The following is a 20,222-nucleotide window of genomic DNA, read 5'->3' on the forward strand; positions in this document are numbered from 1 at the left end:
CCTCACCTGAGACCTCAGGTCACAAGGGTCCCTCCAGCCCTGTGTGTGCAGGTGGGAGCCACAGGGTGGGCCCAGTCTCCAGCCCAGCCTGAAGGGCAACAGGGTAGGGTCTGTACTCACAGGAGTCCCACGTGGATCTGGGGGTCTCCGTTACTGGCCGTGTCTGCATAGGCAGGCTCCTCAGCATCTTCATTCCTGAACACAGGGGGAAATGCAACCAACTTCATTCCAGAGGCAACCAATCGCTGCAGAATCTGCAGAAGCTCCCTCATGCTAACAGAGGGCTTTATTAGGTTGTGATGTAAGTCAATGAGTTCATCATGTGTCTGAAAGAACAGGGCAGGCACCCAAAATCCATGAGGCATCTCACTGGGTACCCACATACAAACTGCTGGGGCTCTTTTTTGTTTTGTTTTGTTTTGTTTTTGAGATGGAGTCTGGCTCTGTTGCCCAGGCAGGAGTGCAGTGGTGCAATCTCGGCTCACTGTAGACTCCACCTTTGGGGTTCAAGTGATTCTCCTGCCTCAGCCTCCCAAGTAGCTGGGATTACACCATGCCCTGCTGATTTTTGTATATTTAGTAGAAACAGGGTTTCACTATGTTGGCCAGGCTGGTCTTGAACTCCTGACCTCAGGTGATCCACCCGCCTGGGCCTCCCAAAGTTCTGGGATTACAGGCGTGAGCCACCGTGCCCAGCGTATTTCTTTTTTATGTTGTTCTTGTTTTAGGAAAATAACTTTGTGTCTGGGCACAATGGCTCACACCTATAATCCCAGCACTTTGGGAGGCTAAGACGGGTGGATCACTTGAAGCCAGGACTTAAAGACTAGCCTGTTCAACATGGTGAAACCCTATCTCTATTAAAAATACAAACAAAATTAGCCAGGTGTGGCAGAGCACATCTATAATCCCAACACTCTGGGAGGCAGAGGTGGGCTGATCACTTGAGCCCACAAGTTCAAGACCAGCCTGGGCAACATGATGAAACCCCATCTCTACTAAAAATACAAAAATTAGCCAGGCATGATGTTGCATGCCTGTAATCCCAGATGCCTGTGGGACTGAAGTGGGAGAATTTCTTAAGCCCAGGAGTTTGAGGCTGCAGTGAGCTATGACTGCACTACTACACTCCAGCCTGGGCGAGAAGAGCCTGTCTCAAAAAAAAAAAAAAAAAAAAAAAAGAAAGAAAGAATAAGAATAAGAAAAAGAAAATAACTTTGCATACATTTCAAAACCACATGTGATACTTGGGGAAATGTCCAAAAATTAACTTTAAGCGAACTGTCTTCTAGAAACCTGAGACTTAAATTGTATGAAGAAATAATGCCATCAAAGATGCCCAATTGAAATAAAGCATGGAATTCTAAAAGGTGCTGTGTCATTGTGAAACCATTCCTGTAGCTAAGAAAACGAGGAAGTGAGGAAATTCATTTCTAATGAATGAATGTCCTTTCCAGAAAAGCAGGGCTCTCCTATACACTGATTCTCCTTTTTGAGCTCCATCAGACTCGAGCCTTAGGCCCCCAGGGCCAGAGAGAAGGACTTCCTTCTAAAACCCAATCACCCAAAGGTGAAAGAAGCTAGAAAAATATCCTACTCCTGGAAAAATAAACAAAGTGTCAATGTATGGAAGTTTCAGTATGGAATCTTTTCGTGATTGGCAGTGACACCGGTGATTCTGTGGAGGGAGAAGGAAATAGCAAGACTGACTTCAGACCTTTTGGTTAGAGGTTCAAACACCCCACTGTCGCTGGCTAGCGAATAATCTGACAGGCACGTGGAGATGCGGCGTGCCCTCCTCTCCAGCCTCTTGGCACTGTCTTCTCGAAGAGTCACTGCTGCAAATAAGGGACACACACAGGGTCAGGAAATAACAGCACCAGGGACCAGGGTCCTCGATGCTGAAGCACACGCTAAGTCCCTGAGTGCTCCAGAGTCACCAGGACACGCACACACATGGAGACATGCTATGCTCTAGTTGTTTTTCATATTGGAAAATTGAAGAAATGAACTTCTGGATACTTCTTGGATTCATATATCTCTTTCCACCCCATTAATGAGCACACAGAACATAAGATGATGGTGATTGGCCCCTCAAATGGCACTTTCTGAAAGGTGCTCATGCCCACGAGACAGGAAAGCAGCATTAGCCCGATGGGAACAGAAGCAGCACTCACCAAGAAGTCATGGTTTTCATTCCCTTCTTTATGCTGTTGGGTATTTTCCATGTTTTGTACAACAGACATAAACAAATACTGATTTTATGCTCAGGAAAAACCATTTATCCAAGTAAACCTTAACAAAAATTAGCAACCTTCAAAGCAGAGGACACAGATGAACCTTGACTCAACCTCTGAAAACACCACCTGGGAGGCCTGTGGCCCCAGGGGCGGAAGCCGGGGCTCAGGCCTGGCTGTCTGGGTGACCGCAGGCAGGAGCCTTCCCAGCCACTCTTATGGGTTAGCAGCTACTATTCCTGGGCAGCTTATTTTTATCTTTGACATCTATTTCATTCAAGAGCCAAAAATAGCCATTGAAATGTTTCCTTTGAACATTTCATCAGCCATTTCTACCCACTTCCTCATGGCAATAAGTTCCTTTTAACAAAACCAGTACAAACATGCAAATGACCTTCCTGCACTAAATGCAGCTGGGATCCCAGGAGTCTGTTTTCTGGAGGGGCACACTTGGCTGGAACACGGAATCAAACTGTAACCCCAGCTGGGCACTCCACTATCACTGAAAGCACCTCTGCACTTTTCTTTGGCTAAGTTCTAGAAACGAAAGGTGTTGACATTTCTGTCTTCCTAAACTGAGTCCACTGGCGACCATCTCTCCTTTCAACCAAATTATCATCCATGACAATGAAATACAAATATGTTCAACAGCACACGAAACACATGGGGCTGCAGCCTTTGGCCTCATGAGGTCAAATGGAGGCCAAGTGAACCTCCCAAAGGTCTGCCATGACACACCTCGGGGAATTCACTGCTTCTCCTCCATGAGCCAGGGCTGGAAGCTGGCCTCCATCCTGCGGTGGCCAGAGGCACTGCTTCTCAGACCAGGATTCCAGAGGCCAGCTCTCTTCTTTATCCCTGCCACGTGGAAGGACCCAAATGCCTGGCCCTCAACTGCAAATGGAAGCGCCCCATCCACTGCATCAATCCCCAGCAAAGGAAACCACCACTCCATTTACATTCCCAGCCCTGACACGCATGGTCCCCAGACCCAGCTGTAGATGCTCACAAGGAAACGGCACCAAGTAACAAGCCTAAGCACATGCAACCCCCCAGCCCAGGCCACATGTCTCTCTCATCATTGCCTCAATGCAGAGAGGAAAGAAATGAAGGAACTAATCCTCAAAGCCCAGGCTGATTCACTAGATCCACAGGACAGGTGGGAGTAGGAATTGCCAAGAGGAAGTCCCATTGGCAACTGCCCAGCTGAGAAAAAGCACAGACCCCATGCTCCACACCCTGGATGCCTGCCCTGGGGCTTCAAGGCACAGAAGTGGACCCTTGGGAGCACTGTCAGGGAGACAAGGGTCAAATCTTACCCATGTTTATTCATGTGAAAATCTCTTTACTCCCTTTTCATCATTCAGTACAGACAGATACTAAGAGCCAAAGATGTGAACACTGCTTGGTTAAAGGAAGAAAACAGAGTGAAAACCACAGCACAGCAAAGCTGCCAGGTGACATATGACAGCAATGAACATCATTACATTCCAGAAACAAACACAGAACAGAGGAAATGAACAGTGAAAGCATCTAGGCAAGTTCTTACACAACTTTAGTAGCTGCCATGAATATTAACAATGAGATAACGATGAGGACAACTGCTAAGTTCCAGTGAATCGCAGCTATAAGATAACCCTCCTTGGCCACACCCAAGCCATCCTGAACACATCAATCCACAGCAGAAAGGTGTGCCCAGGGCCTGAGCAACAACAGTGAGTGTGGGGACTCCCAAGGCCACTTACAGTGAGCACTTCTGTCGAGCCGCATGAGAAGAGAAAAAAAAAGCACAAAGTGAAAACACTGCAGATTTTAAGCCAGCAACATTAAACAAGAGTATCGATATCATAAAATATCAATAAATAGATGAGCAAAGTCAAGATTTTTATGGGTTTTGATTAGTAAATACTAATGGGTAGATGAAAATACCTAAGTATTTCATAATAATAACACATCTGACTTTTAAAGTCCAGGGAAGACAAAACTTAGCAAAAATGTAAATAGCATGAAAGATTACAGTGTATTGCCCCACTCCTCTGACCTGCCTTCTGCTTCCTCCAATTGATTGAAAACACAAGGAAGAAATCATTCAGAGGCTCCTTTGCAGATTTGGACAACTTTGATTTTTTTTTTTTTTTTTTTTTGAGAAGGAGTTTTGCTCTTGTTACCCAGGCTGGAGTGCAATGGCGCGATCTTGGCTCACCGCAAACCTCCGCCTCCTGGGTTCAGGCAATTCTCCTGCCTCAGCCTCCTGAGTAGCTGGGATTACAGGCACACGCCACCATGCCCAGCTAATTTTTTGTATTCTTAGTAGAGACGGGGTTTCACCATGTTGACCAGGACTTTGATTTTTATCTTACAAAAATTTTGTCTTACTAAGACGTGCTGAGGGCCAAACTAGACTGCACGGTTCCCAGCACAGCTGATAGAGGATGCGGCGGGATGATATGATGAGCACCACTGGGCTCAGCCATTCCCACAGCCTCAGCGAAGCGAGGAACCCCCTGTGTTCATGCCTAAGCTGGCTACCCAACCTGACCCTCTGGGGACACCCAACAGGGTCAATTATTACAAGTTTCTAAGGACACAAATAAATGTCCTTAGAACGACGTAATATATGAAACCACCACAAGATGGCAGTATCATAAAAAACCCACCTCTAGGAGGCAGTGTCACACAAGAATCCCCCACCTAGATCATATAAGAATCTACCACCAGACGGCAGTGTCACTCAAGAATTTATCGGCGGTGTCATATAAGTATCTGCCACCAGATGGCAGTGTTATACAAGAATTCATCACCAATGTCATATATGAATGTGCCACAAGATGGCAGTGTAACACAAGAAATCATCACGAACACAAGAAATCATCATGAAGCACATGTAAGACTCCACCACCAGATGGTAGTGTCTACACACGTAAGGAAATACTTGCCAATCTAAGAAGTCTGAACTATTATAGCACCTGCCACGGAAAGTGAAGAAAAAATAAAGGAATCAGGATATGAAATTAAATCAGTCCTTCTCCCTCCCACTCTGTCTCTCCTCTGACCCAAAGGGGCCCTTGGGCCTTGTGCAGATTTTATACCTAACCTGACTGAATTCTGGAAACTCAATCCCTTAAGGAGAAGGTGGTAGGGGCAGAGGAGGGAGACTAAGAAAAAAGTCCTGATTGGATATTTCTTTTTTGACTGAATGGAATAAACATGGAGCAATGCAGCTGTGGTTATAAAGAGGAACACAGTGAATGAAGGTTACCTGCACACGTGGACTTCAGAAACAATGTATCTGCGGATACCAAAGTGTGTTTGTAAACAGAGGGGCAGACACGAAAATAACAGATGCCAAAAAGCCACAGGGCAGTCTCAGAACATGATGGCCTCTCGTTATGCACATAAGCACCAACAGACTACTACTATTTTATAGAGATGATCAACTTATCTATGATCTACCAATCCATCTATCTCTTGGGTAACAGAATGGTGGTGAATGGAAGGGGTCACAAAGGTTACTGCGTTCAAGGGTGGAAAAGGTGAGACTCAGTCCAGGGATGTATGTGCTCAAGGTCACACAGCTAGGAGTGGACAGGGCAGGAACAAAATCTTGGCCTTCCAGGTGCTAGGTTGAAGCTGTTTCCACTACACCACACCGGTTCTGCTCTCTAGTTGCCTCAGCCCTCTTGACATTTAGGGATGGAACATTCTCTAGGGGGTTGGGGGGGGACCTGTCCTGTGTGTGGTAGGGTGCTTAGCAGCATCCCTGGCCTCCATTTGCTAGATGCCAGGGGCATTTTTCACCCCCTAGTTGTGACAATCAAAAATGTCTACAGACATTGCCAAGTGTCCCACAGGGGCAGGAGGCAAAAACACCCCTGGCTGAGATCCACTCTGCTGCACGAATTATCTAGTGTTTGCCTAAATAGAATGTTGAAAACATTTTTGCTGTGCAAATAACTCAATTAAAAGGGCTGAACTTCAGGAATGGGAGACCTTGTTCTTGATCATCTTTAAAACCAAAGGAAGATCAAGTTGCCACAGGCTGACTCAATAAAGCACATGGGGTCAATATTCCCTTCAATAGCAGTTTGATTTTCTAAGCAGGCTCCAAGGTGAAAGACCCCAGCTCCAGGGAGGAGCTGAACTAACACCAACTGTGTGGATGAGGCTCCACAGAGCTCACATTTCTCAATTTGAAGAACCACCTGAGAAACCAATTCAGCAGAAATGACTGATATTTATGGGCATGTTTTTTGAAATTACACAATTATTTTCACTTCCACATTTGATAGAATTATGTTCTTGAAAACTATGAGAACTATAAAAGATAAAGAGATGATGTCGAAGCCACAAAAGAAGTCGAGATTTCCACTGGTGTAGTGATCTACGGCGGGCACACACTGCAAAGGTCATGAAGGCCCTGGTCCATCTCTAGCAGCCTCTGAATGTAGAAGACTGTGTGCTTCTAACCCTGGTTTTCAACAATTACTTTCTGAAAACAAGCCAAATACCTAGGAAAGACAACTTTGTCAATTTCAATGATCTTTCCCCAACACAAACCAGAAAGAGCAGGTGTGTGCTCTTCCCGATCCCATCAATGTTCCTAAACATAAAGCTCACCATGGACCTGGAAAGCCAGCCGCCCTCACTCTGGCCCCCACGGTTTTCTCCCTGCAGGTAACCCTTGCCCCACACAGGCTACGTCCACACTTACTTCCACCTACAGGAGCACTGGCCGGTGGGGGTCCTCGCTCCTGTGGCCCTTCCCCGTCTCCAGAGACCCCGTGTGGCTGAAGGGCTGCCATGCCCGGCAAGTCTTCATCCCCCAAAGCTGAGGCATGTGCCCGCAGTCTCTCCAGGGCACCCATGCCTGGCCCCTCACAGCTGTCCACCAGTTGCGCCAGTGGCGAGTCCCGTGAGGCAGGGAGGAAGGGTGTGTCCAGGGGTGAGCTTGGGGGTGACAGCGAGGACAGGGAAGAGCGGGAAGACAGCGACGCCAGGGACTGGGGCGTGTCCAGGGACCGCCTCTGCTTGTGGAAGCCCGAGGGGCCTGGGGGCTCTGAAAAGGGGGCATCTCGCCCCAGCGAGTCGAAGGGAATGAGGTCGAAGCGTAGAAGTTGGCTGCCCTCAGCGTCGGGCTTCTCGTACTGTGGGAGGCCGTAGATGTCAGTGAAGCTGACCGAGCTCAGGGAGCCCCGGCTGGAGGCCAGAGACCCACGGCTGGAAGCCAGGGACCCACGGCTGCTCCCCGAGGACACCGTCAGGGTACTGGCACACAGGCTGAAATGAGACAGCATGGCCATCTGAGATGGCAAGGCAGCCGCCCCCTGCTCACCCTGTGAGTACGTTAAGGGCGGCAGAGAGCAGTCAGCAACAGCAGATCCCGTGCCCAAGTCCCAGTCCCAGTCCCAGTCCCAGTCCTAGCTGGAACGCACACTAGCCAGGTACACCTGGTCAAGCCATTCACCCCCTTGGGACTCCCACGGGCTCACTAGGGCTGGGATGAGAACAGTTCCCACCTCGGGCATGGTTAGGAGGAATAACTGTGAGAATGACACGTCTAAAGCCCTTGATATTGTGCTCTACCGTACAGTGAGGGCTGAAGAACATGCACAGGGCCATTCTGGAGCAGCCAAATCTTACTATCTTAAAAATATTCAGATCCTTTAAAAATAAAATAGAATAAAAATGGGCACATGTATAGATGTACATTTCTTAAGCTGTTAATCAGGTTACAAAATCCTTGAATACATTTGATTTCAGGCCTCTTATTTAACCTGAAGCCAAATTTGGTTCTTTCCATATTCCTTGAGTCACACAGTAGCATGTGAAAAATATAATGTATCCATTCTTCCATCCTGTGCTAACAGCACTTCAGGCTAAGCTCCAGTAGGAGAAAAATAAGCTGAATGAAGCAAGTTCCTGTACCAGTCACTGGAACACAATGATCAAACACAGTTTTCTCTTTGAAAAGAACCTACCTTTTTAACTGGGACTGCAGATAGGATGTCAGGCGGGTGGCTTCTTCCAGCTGCATGAGTAGACAATTTCTTTTTTCCTGAAGCAGAATCCTGTAGGTAACGAAACAGTCGATGAGTACATTTGAAAGACAGGGAGTGTATTTTCATAACAAGACACTCCGCTATCACTTCCCCCCAGCTGAATTAGGTTGCAATGATCACCGATTCTAAAAGCACCCAGGTCACAGGTGCCAAGATCACAGAGACTGCTTTTTGTCCCATTTGAAAAATACATCCCGGGCACCCTGAGCAGTGCCTGCCACTCTGTGGAAGCTCCAGGCACAGTGCACAGGGGAGGGCACGCATGAGAGGAGGAGTGGGCACAGGGATGGGTCAATGTGTGGGTAGGTGGCTGGGTGAACAACAGGTAGACAAATGGGTGGGCAGCTAGATGGGTACGTGGCTGGGCAGGTGGCTGGATGAGTGGGTGGGTGGGTGGGTGTCTCGCTGGGTAGGTGAATGGCTGGATGTTTGGCTGGGTGGGTGGAGTGGCTGGATGTGCGGGTGGGTGGCTGGATGTGTGGGTGGGTGGGTGGCTAGATGGGTTGGTGGGTGGCTGGATGGGCGGGTGGGTGCCTGGACGGGCGGGTGAGTGGCTGGACGGCTGGCTGGATGGGTGGGTGGGGTGGCTGGATGGGCAGGTGGGTGGGTGGCTAGATGGGTGAGTGGGTGGCTGGATGGGGGGTGGCTGGTTGGATGTGCGGGTGGGTGGCTGGATGTGCAGGTGGGTGGGTGGCTGGATGGGCGGGTGGGTGGCTGGATGGCTGGATGGGTGGGTGGGGTGGCTGGACGGGAAGGTGGGTGGGTGGGTGGGTGCGGTGGCTGGACGGGCAGGTGGGTGGGTGGGTGGGTGGGTGGCTGGATGGGCAGGTGGGTGGCTGGATGGGCATGTGGGTGGCTGGATGTGCAGGTGGGTGGGTGGCTAGATGGGTGGGTGGGTGGCTGGATGGCTGGCTGGGTGGGTGAATGGCTGGATGGGTGGGGTGGCTGGATGGGTGGGTGGGGTGGCTGGATGGGTGCATGGGTGGGTGGCTGGATGGGTAGGTAGGTGGGTGGCTAGATGGGTGGATGGCTGGATGGGTAGGTAGGTGGGTGGTTGGATGGGCGGATGGCTGGATGGCTGGATGGGTGGGTGGCTGGATGGCTGGCTGGATGGGTGGGTGGGGTGGCTGGATGGCTGGCTGGGTGGGTGGCTGGATGGATAGCTGCTTGGATGGATGGGAGAACAGATAGGTGAGCAGAAGGACAGATAACCAACAGATGAGCTCAAATGCAGAACACATAGTCATCTGCTGAAATTCCTTGGAGCAAATCAGATTCCTTCATACTAGGCCCCTTTCTAGTCAAGAACAAATATAATTCTACAATCTATACAGTTAAAACATTAGAAACAAATGAAACAAAATAGCAGCTGTGGCCATCTCCAGGTCATGGGGTTGGAGGTATTTTTGTTTTCCTTCCTTCTACTTTTTTCTACTTTGTACTTTCCTAGAACAAAATCTGTTCCTACTACAGAAAGCCCATAGCCTAAAATCAAGCCCACCACAGACAGGTACTTGATAAACAGTTGCTGGACAAGTCCATGAGTATGTTTCCCTCTAGAAGGAAACACTCCTGATTTACAAATCAAAATGATGACATTGTGACGTGTGGCCGCAGTAGGCACCCTTAAAGCCTTCCTCTTTCGACCAACAGGAAAGGGGACATGCCCAAGCAGTTTAAGGAGCTTGGTTAGGTGGGAGTGAGAGGAAAGCAGAAGCAGTGTCTGACAGTAGCCTGCGACTCAGACAAGCCTACCTGGCCACGTACTCACTCACGAGCTATGTGGCCTTAGGCAAATGTCTCACCCTCTCTGAGTACTTAGTTTCATTATCTGTAAAAATGGAGTCCACAATCTCCAGCTCAAAGAACTGATGCTGAATAGATAAAATAATGTATGGCAAATGAGGGCTGATCAACAAAGAGCAGCTATCATTGATCAAGGAAACAGATGCGCCACCAACTTATAATAAGGAAGAAAAACCAGTCTGAGTTTGTTTACAAGTTTCAACCAATAAATTCTAATGAGCCTTTGTTTCTCTTGATGCAAACAAAATTCCAAATGGTGCTGTGTGTAGCTCAGCTGGCGGCACAGTACAAGCACTGTCCTAAACGGAGCCACACCACCACCCACTTTCAAGTTCAATATCATATATTAAAACCAATAGTTTTCAAGGAATGATCCAAAGACCCCTGTGATCCCTGAAACTCTTTCAGGGGTCCTATGAGGTCCCCTCCTTCCCAATGGCATATCCATAGGCAGTCAGATGGTCTTCACATATTCACTCAAAATGACCCTATGACAATGGGCTTTAAAAAAGAAAAAAAAAAAGCCAAATGTGTCAAATGCCAAAGCAGCTACCCTCCAGCAAGCCAGACGCTAAAGAGCTACAGAGCAACGGCAAATCATACCACTCTTCTCACTATGGCTTTTTGTTTTAATAATCAGTCGTATAAATGTTACTAATATTAACACATAATAGGGTTTTATTGTCTTTTTTATTTTTTTAGATGGGGTCTCGCTCTGTTGTGCAGGCTGCAGTGCAGTGGTGTGATCACAGCTCACTGCAACCTCCACCTCCCTGGTTCAATCCATCCTCTCACCTCAGGCTCCCGAGTACCTAGGACCACAGGCATGTGCTGCCACACGCAGCTAACCTTCGTCTTTTTTGTAAAGAGGAGGTTTTGCCACATTGCCTAGACTGGTATTGAACTCCCTGAACTAAAGCAATCCTCCTGCCTCAGCCTCCCAAAGTGCTGGGATTATAGCAATGAGCCACTGTGCCTGGCCTATTGTTATATTTAATAAATAAATATTTAAAAAACTCTCCAGGGCTAACTTCTAAATTAGTAAATACTGACAGATAAAAATCCACATAAACACTGATAGGTCACTGGGTAGGGAAAAAAGAAAAAACAAGAAGAAAAAATAACTTTAAAAAAATCAACAATAAACAAAAGCTCTTTGGGATCCTCAGTATTTTAACACTGAAAGGAGGTCCTGGCCAGACGCGGTGGCTCATGCCTATAATCCCAGCACTTTGGGAGGCTGAGGTGGGTGGATCCCGAGTTCAGGAGCTGGGGACCAGCCTGGCCAACCCCATCTCTACTAAAAATACAAAAATTAGCCAGGCATGGTGGCGGGCACCTATAATCCCAGCTACTCAGGAGGCTGAGGCAGAAGAATTGCTTGGAACGGGAAGGTGGAGGTTGCAATGAGCCAAGATCGTGCCATTGCACTCCAGCCTGGGTGACAGAGCAAGACTCCTCCTCAAAGAAAATAAAAAAAGGAGGTTCTGAGACCAAAATGTTTGAGAACAGCCATAATAAACTTGAGCAGAATGTTCTAAGATTCCACTTACCTATGATATTTTAATTTTTACGGGAAATGTTTTGAAAACTTGTACAAATGACAGTAACATTTAAAAAGCAATTGTGAAGCTCCACTGAGTGGCTGTGTGTGCATCACAGCAGGCGAGGAGCACTGCCTCATTCGTTACTGTTCTTTGGATTCTACCCCTGCTTTACAGATGAGGAAACTCATATAAAGTAACTTGCCTCCGCTACGCAAGTTCAAAGCTTGGTCAGGATGGCTTGAACCCAAAGCCAAGGCACATTTTACTACTGAAAAACATTTACTATGATACTTACATCCTACCTAATGCTTATCAAGGGAGGTATCCTCAAAAACCCCATCTTTTTCAGAAGATGGAGAACAGAGAGTTTTAAAAGGAAGTTCACAATACACCCCTCATTGGGCTTTGGAGCTGTGACTTGGAACCCACTCTCTGTATCACACTCTCACAAGCGCTGGGATACTATTAAGTCACAGAGGAACCCAGGGGCAGAGACAACACCAGCAGAGCGTATCCGGTGGCAAACAGTGACCAGCCCCAGAAAGCAATTTGTTATAGGGAATTTACCCAAGCCCAGTCCAAGGCTATTAACTTTTTTCATAATGCTTTTCAGAAATTCTAACCCAATCTGAATTCTATTAGCTCAAATCCCAAATTAATAGACTCTAAATTGAGTTCTTACTGAAAACTGACTCCACTCTTGAGTGACCAGGGTAGAATTCCCAACACATCGCTAAATCCGTCGGCACATTCCAGTCCTGTCCGTTTCCACACACATGACATATAGATACATTTGTATGTGTGGCATGGTTTTAGATTGTCTTTAGTCATGATGTATTTTGATTGTTTGATCTGTAATGAAAAAGTTTAGATCAAACTCCCTGCTACTAGCCAATACATTGCATTTGTCATTATACTGAACAGGAGCATTTCGGAGCATGAGAGAGACAGCGCATCTGCATACAAGACCACCCACGAGTGCCCACATGTGCAGTCTAACTTGATGCTGGTTATTATGAAAGTTGCAGATGACTAAAAATGTAACTTCCTTACCAAACAGTGTGCATGCTGGCAATAACTGAGACACCTAAAAACCGGCTGGGACATAAACTGCTAAAACGAGGGTCTGAGACATTTGCCTGACTTTTGTACATATTTTTTCAACAAAAAGAAAAGGGGATACAGTTTCCTGGCAGAAAACTGGCCAGGGCCCAACTCCTAAAGCACACAGCCTTGTGTCCCCAATTCAAGGAATATTTACCACTGCTATGAAAAGGAGCAAGAAAGTAAGCTAACAGATCACAAAAATATAAAGTCGAATTTATTGTCTTTATTTACTTTACATAAAGTACTTTATTTTTAAAGATGTCATTAAATTATGACAAAGGAAAATGCTATTTCAGGTTTGGCAAAACCAATTTTTTTCTTTTTCTTTTTTTTTTTTTGAGACAGAGTCTTGCTCTATCACTCAGGCTGGAGTGCAGTGGCGCAATCTCAGCTCACTGCAACCTCCACTTCCTGGGTTCAAGCAATTCTCCTGCCTCAGCCTCCCAAGTAGCTGGGATTACAGGCCTCTACCACCATGCTCAGCTAATTTTTTACATTTTTAGTAGAGAAGGGGCTTCACCATGCTGGCCAGGCTGATCTCAAACTCCTGACCTTGTGATCCGCCCATCTTGGCCTCCCAAAGTGCTGGGATTACAGGCATGAGCCACCACACCCGGCCCGAATTTTTGCTTTTTGATACATCTTTCATTTTCAATCACCCCTATAATAAAAGCAATCATCCTTGGAAAGAGAATTTCTCAGGATGGCAAGCATCTTGCAACAGAGCCCTGGGGTTCTCTGCTGAACATCAGCATCTTGTATAAATGCCCGCCACGCACTAACATGAGCAAACTAAAATAAAGGATGTCACAAGCGTTGACAGGAGCCATCTGAGAGATTATCTAGTGTATGTGTCCTTCACCTCAAGCCTGCTCCCTCAGCCCAGGAGACGGGCACCAGCTCCCTCCAGAGATGCTGGCTCTGAGCAGCTGCGAGGCCGCCGCATGTATCATCTGCTGGGGCGGGAGGCCCAATGGGTGGGAGGCCTGAAGGAGGAGCACATCTCTCTCTTTGTCCCCCTGATGACACCCCCAGCCCAGCACATGCCTCCCATTTGTTGCTGATGACATTGCAGCTGAGATGGGCAGACTGGGCCCAGTTCCACAGCTGGCACAGCTCAGCCTTAAGGCACCAACCTCACTCTCTCTCTGCACCTGGGCAATGCCAGGTGTCCTCATGCTGCCAGCCTATGCTGGGGGAAGCCTCCTACCATGTGTCCCCATGCTGGTAAACTGCAAGCACTCCTCCAATGAAGGGAGGTGACATGGAGAAATAGGCCCTGTGTGCACTGGCACAGAAGGTCCAGAGCTACAAGAGCCCCACTCCCACGTGATCTGTGTGCAAGTGCTTAGCACATGGAGATGTGCTTTTCCAGCCAAGGTCACTTAGTAGCAGATTCCGAAAACACGCTTGGGGCGATTAGGTCCTGGTTGAGGACTTGAGTCCCAGGACTTAGCACCTGGGCTGGTCCCACATGAGACCCCCATGTGAGTCAAAGCTGGTCCGGCTTTGCTGTCCCCACCTTTGAACCCAGGCATCGGGGCTAACACTGGCTTCATGGAGGGCTACAGACTTGTACTCAGGGGCCACAGCACTCATGTGTGCTGGATTTCCACATGGTGACAGTAGCCACAGTCAAGGGAGCATGGGTATAGGGCCCTGAGCGGCAGGTGGCATTTGTGGGGCCAAGTCCTCCCCAATTCACAGAGAAGCAACAGGAGCTCCCAGGCCCTCCTATGCAGAACACACATATGACAATACCAAGGGTGGAAGAGAAGGAAATGTTTAACTAAAAAAATATGTAGCCGTGCAAGAGCACAGCAGAAAGCTTCAGCTGCAGTCCCTTTTCACATTTAGATTCCACTTGCAGTTTATTCAGGGTGAGCTGACAGGGCAAGCCACCATCTCAGGAAAAATGAAACTGCCCTGCCTAGGACTCTGAGTTCAACTCTCCAAACACCACCGCTTCCCTCTGAGGATGCCATGAGCCCCTTGTGCCAAGCCACAGACTTGTCTCCTATGAAGATGACCCACGAACATCCAAGCATAAAGGATACCCAATATACAGAAGGCCATTGGGAAATAGTAGGAGTAAGAGCATCTGAACAGATCAAATCATCCAAGTGTCTATTAAATTCTCTGTGGAGCTGTTCATGTGAGCTCAATGGCGCAAGACTTTAACACGTGGGGGAGGGGCTGTTCTCCAAAGTCCAGCTGATAACCACAGAGAAACTGCTGTTAAGTGTGTAGAAGGCAGGCCCAGCCTTTGACACAACCTGCCATCTCATGCAGAGAGAGGTTCTGAGTGATTATCAGAAACACCCTCCAGCCACACGCAAGCCACCCTGTGGAGTTTTTCCAGCCGGCTTCCTGCTGGAGGTCGTGTCCCGCTGTGACCCACCTCTCCGTGGCGCCCTGTGCAGAGGTGGCCCGTGCACGCCGCAGCTCCTCTTCCAGGCGCTCCCGCTCCTCCTCCAGCCGGGCCACGTCTCCCTCGGAGCGCCGCTGTGCAATGATGAGCTGAAGCTCCTGCAGCAGAGCCTCCTTCTCCTTGACAAGCTGCAGCCGGTCCCTGTCAGCCTCGGCTGTGCCTGGCCACGACTCACTGTCAAGCCGGGCCAGCTGCTGCTGGATGTTGGAGACTCTGTGAGAGAGACAGGGAGAGAATAAGGACATCGCGGGCTGAAAACGCCATCTTTACACGTCCACGTCTCACACTGATTCTGTACACTCCCTTTGCCAAATAAGTAGTGAAATGATTGCACCGAATGACCTTTACACTCAAAAGGATTTGGAAACAATGGGTCCTAAAAAATGGTGCAGAAGTCCTTTACTGAAGCTACCTTAGCCTGAGATTCGAGATGACAATAACCTCATCGTGCTGGTTCCAAAGAACTGACAAAAAGGCCAGCAGCCCTCAACATGCCCATGCTCTGGGTAGCTCAGACTCCTGATTTCCTATATGAAACTGTCCCAGAGCAAGAGGGAGTCTGCTTGTTTCTCCTGCTCATCCTCATCAGTAGCTAAACAGCATGTTGGACCCCCAAAAATGCTGCCGGCCTCCCGCCTCCTCGGCTGTGCCTAACCATGGACAGCCACCTTAGCAAAATAACGAAAGAGAAATGCACTCATCATCTGGCTCCAGAAAGGAAAACCTTTGAAGCCTCATGCTCCATGTCTTCTGGTTCTGTGTGCTTCCTGCACCAGAGCCCCTGGCCACAGATGAATTCAAAACACCTTGCAGAGAGCAAGTGGGTACTCGACAAAAGCTAAGTGCATTGAACAGTGAACAAACACGCCTGTAAATATATGAGAGGACAAGAGGCAGCCCTGTGAGCATGGATGCTGGCAAGAGATTATGTGGGTGGATGCAGAGAGCCAGAATCCTCAAGGTGGAAAAACAGAGGCTCCTATCAGTTTCCACACCTCGAAATTTCCAAGCGCTTGCTTGGCAAACAGACCGCGTTACTTTTTGTGTCATGAGGTGCTGTTGAATGCACATTAAGTGAAACAGATGTGGCCTGTATTTTTAATGCATCCTTTAAAAATAAGACTAGCAAGTAAGGTTAAAGATGAGGGATATCTGTTTCTAGGGAGAAACTAGAAATGCCAAACTCAACCTGAACCTCGTGCTGTGGAGGACACAGTTTGGCACACTCGCCCAAAAACAAAATCCAAACAGTTCTCTGAGATCACAAAGAGCTGTGAGAACAGAGACGCGGCAGGCACACACAGCCCTATATCCTCCAAGGAAGATGCACGGCAGAGGTGCTCCTGAGACTGCCTTGTCCTGTGCCCACAGTACATGGCACTAATCACAGCTGGCTTCCTCCCTACTGGATCTGGACCTCAGAATCTTCCTCTACACTATGAACCATGTGGATATCCCCAATTGACTAGTACTGCCACACATGTTAAAACCTGCTGCCCAGCCCTGTGCCAAGTCAGGCTCCACCTAAACCAGGCATGAGCACATGGACTCATGAGGATCGGGTGCGACTCCCTCTCTAGGCACCAAACCAATCTGAAAGCCCATAGTTATGGAAAGAAACGGGAATACAAGTTATAGTTTAAATGTATGCATTTTACTCAAGTTAACTTCTCCAACAAGGTAAAGAAACTAGTTGAATGTCAGTAGCTTTATTAGATGAGTTATTTTCTAACTTAAAACTAATTTCCAGAAAATGTGTTCGAAGATGGTGCCAAACCATGTCACCAGAAAAACTAATGACAGAGGCAGCTGAACAGGGCTAGGAATCCAACTGGGCTTAAGCGTCCACCTATGTCTAATTAGTGTAATTAAAATTTATGGCAGTCATATACCCAAAGCCCAAGGAAAATCCACTCCAAGCAAACCCACAAATAAGTCCATGCCAAATCAGACATTATACCCAATGACATTTCTGGAACATTCTACAGTAGACCAAGACAAGAAATAAATATAAAAGATGAAGACCAATGAGCAAATCTGCATCCTCATACTTTTTTTCATTTCCATTTATTTGATCCACAGGAAAGTCTATCTGAGCCCCCGCTAAATTTCACCCAATCATTTTGTCCTCATGCTAATTATCATACATATAACATAAACAGATGTATTTTACAAAGCACTCCTTTTGAGTTTTCTGAGCTTTAACTATGAAGAGATTAAGATTCCATATGAGTCTGCCAGCTCTAGGTTAGCTGCTAGCCTACAAGGATTCAGGCTGTTGAAGGTGGCAGAAGATCCAATTCCAGATAATCACACCCCTTCCAGGAAAATCTCAAGTAATATGCACTATCAGAAAAAAAAAGAATGAGGAAGAAAAATGAATTATAGGAGGGAGGAGAGGCAAAGGGCAAGTTTCAAAAGACCTGTCTGCTGCAGGCATAAAGAAACAGAACAGCAGCCCAAATTAAACCGTGTCCTGTCACTTCCCATAGCTGGCAGGAAAAATATGCAAGGACATATGGCAAGGGACGACCTTTCCAGCAGCAACAAAGTCTGGATGAGGTTGACTTCTTGCAACCCATCTGGAAATGTTGTTTGGGCTGTGCTGAACACTAGGCAAACATTTCTGTGCCTAAGAATTGTGGGGCTTGAATAATATAATTTCAAAACAATGCAAACAATCTCATCTTCATTTCAGAGCTATACATGAATCTAGAAGAAACTGGTATATATTGGAAAGTGCAATTTCTTTCTTTGTCCCCATGTTCTAGGTATGAACATTTGGGGCCTGCTTCAGCAAGGTCGAGAGAGGCACGTCTGTCTGTCTGTACTGGAAGCCAAAAGTACTAGGATTCTTTCAACAATCGATTGTTCTTATGTTCCCACAGGACAGACAAGACGGCGCTGCCTTTAAAACCCTATGCGTTGTCTACCTTGCCATGGGCCGGAAACAAGCCATCTGCAGGGAGTATCTTTAGTATGTTAGGTTTACTTGAAGAAACAGACTTCCTGCCTAAGGCTAAACACAGATGTACTGAATTTCAATGCACCTTCTTCTACTTCCACGCCAAAAAACTGATCCACTGGTTGGAGCCTCGCTCCTGTAAGTGCTGTTGTTCCAATTTTGGATATTAAAGGAAAAACAATTTCCAGAAAGGCTTTTCTTTGAAATATCATCTCAGTGACATTAAATACATGGAAGCAGAGCAAGGTCATGGTTAAAGTTTGCAAACAAAACTTTCCCAAGTTTATTTGTAAAGAGAACTAATAGCAGCTTAAAATTAGAGAGAAATTTTTTTTTTCTATGAGTCAACTACATTCTTCAGTGATTCTTATTTTTGATAGGTAATACATTTTATGACCTATATAAAATCTCTCCCAAATGCTTTTAAAAGCCTTAAAATATATGTCTCCATATCCTGATAGTGAAGAAAGCAAATGTTCAATCAAGCATGCAGGTTTCTTATTACATGATTCCCAAATTCTATTCTCTGAGCAGGCCTAATGTAGACAAACATAAAATATGAATCATTGTTCCCTTATGATTTTTGCCCAAATACCTTTTCTGTTACAACCCAGGCACCATTAAACCAGGTAACAGGAGTCTGCATTTATGCCACAGAAATGACTTAGACTCTCACAATTCACATGAAAATCTTAAATACGATTTGCATGTTTATAGGAAAAAAAATGCACTTTTAATAATAAAAGGTATTGAGGCATATCAAGAATAATCCCCAATTATTTGAATTTATACCAAAAATCTGCAGTCTACAGTATCATTTCTCATGTTCCTAAAATCCCACTGCTTTCTGGAATAGCAAGCAGAACTCCAGGCAGCCCACGGTCCTAGCCCATAGTGAAGAGTCATGAGGGATCCCAATGGCACATTCCAGGACATGGTGAAAGCTTAGAGCCTCATGCCTTCAGATTGCAATTATGGCTACAGGTTTGATACGTCTTACATTGTCTCTTAGTTTTCTTGTTGTAAATACCTATTTAAATAAAAAGCAAAGGTTAAAGAAAACATCAGCTGAGATCTAAGTCAGACGAACAATGACATCACTTCAGCTGATTGAACTAAGTATTGATAAATCAGTGTCCATTCTACTCAACTCTTAATGTCAGAAGCTTGAGAAGTCTGAATCTAGAATATGTGGGATAAGAAAGGTCTACTAATACACCAATATCTCACCCTGTCCTCAACTTCCCAGCCCTGACATCTTCTCCCTTTGCAACAGACAGATCTTCAGAGAGCAACTGCATCAAATAAAAAGCAGCAAGTCTACAGGCTTCTTCACATTAACCCGAATGTGGAAGACAGAGCCGCAGTGGCAAAGATGCTTTTCCTTATTTCTCACAATTGTGCCCCAGCCCTAAAACCGAGATATGAAGTCATTTGAGAAATGAAGAAAAAATTCAAGTGATTGATCAAATTCAACTGGAATCACAATACTACACTGATCCCCGACAACTGATGAATAGCAGGACTGATCCTGGCAACAAAAACTAAGAGGCAGAGAAACTGGATGGACCGAATGTTTTGTTCCTATCTGGACTGAGAGTGTTTCTATGGCAACAGCTACAGTTTGTCCACAGTCCTGGAACAAGTGCTCTTAAGTTAAAAATAAGAAGCCATCTGCGTCACCGGGATTGCTTCAAGAAGACTTGCTCTTTCTTTCAACTTCACTTTTAAAATTTCTAAAATTTTTAAACGAGTAATGTGAAAATACTCCTATCGGTAGGTCTGCCTTGGGAATCTGAAGAGGTATTCCTGAAGGGAAAGGTGCAAGCAGTCCTTTTGGTACATTTAACAGGGCTCACAGTTAAAAATACAAAACTGGTCATCATGATAGGGCTCATTTGACCAGAGAATTCTCTAGAAATCACACCGCCACTCAGAATTATGAATTCGATTTCCACAAACTTCCTTTAAATCTGAATATATATGAAATCCAGCTGGGCGGGGTGGCTCATGCCTGTAGTTCCCAGCACTCTGGGAGGCTGAGGCAGGTGGATCACTTGAGGTCAGGAG

General features: G+C 46.6%; 1 protein-coding gene across 1 annotated transcript in view; it reads right to left on the reverse strand.

The window, feature by feature from the left end:
* Window positions 1-20,222, reverse strand: part of WWC3 (WWC family member 3) — a 132,075-nt gene that overhangs the window by 20,653 nt on the left and 91,200 nt on the right. Inside the window, exons 9-13 of the mRNA XM_021671558.2 lie at window positions 15,158-15,400; window positions 8,216-8,305; window positions 6,949-7,514; window positions 1,718-1,838; window positions 121-195 (exon numbers count right to left, since the gene is read on the reverse strand). Of these exons, the coding sequence (XP_021527233.2) occupies window positions 121-195; window positions 1,718-1,838; window positions 6,949-7,514; window positions 8,216-8,305; window positions 15,158-15,400 (1,095 nt within the window). The remainder of the gene's footprint in view (window positions 1-120; window positions 196-1,717; window positions 1,839-6,948; window positions 7,515-8,215; window positions 8,306-15,157; window positions 15,401-20,222) is intronic.

This window comes from Aotus nancymaae, unplaced genomic scaffold, assembly GCF_030222135.1.
Source record: "Aotus nancymaae isolate 86718 unplaced genomic scaffold, 86718_ANA_hifiasm-v0.15.2.pri h1tg000058l, whole genome shotgun sequence".
Lineage (NCBI taxonomy): Eukaryota > Metazoa > Chordata > Mammalia > Primates > Aotidae > Aotus > Aotus nancymaae.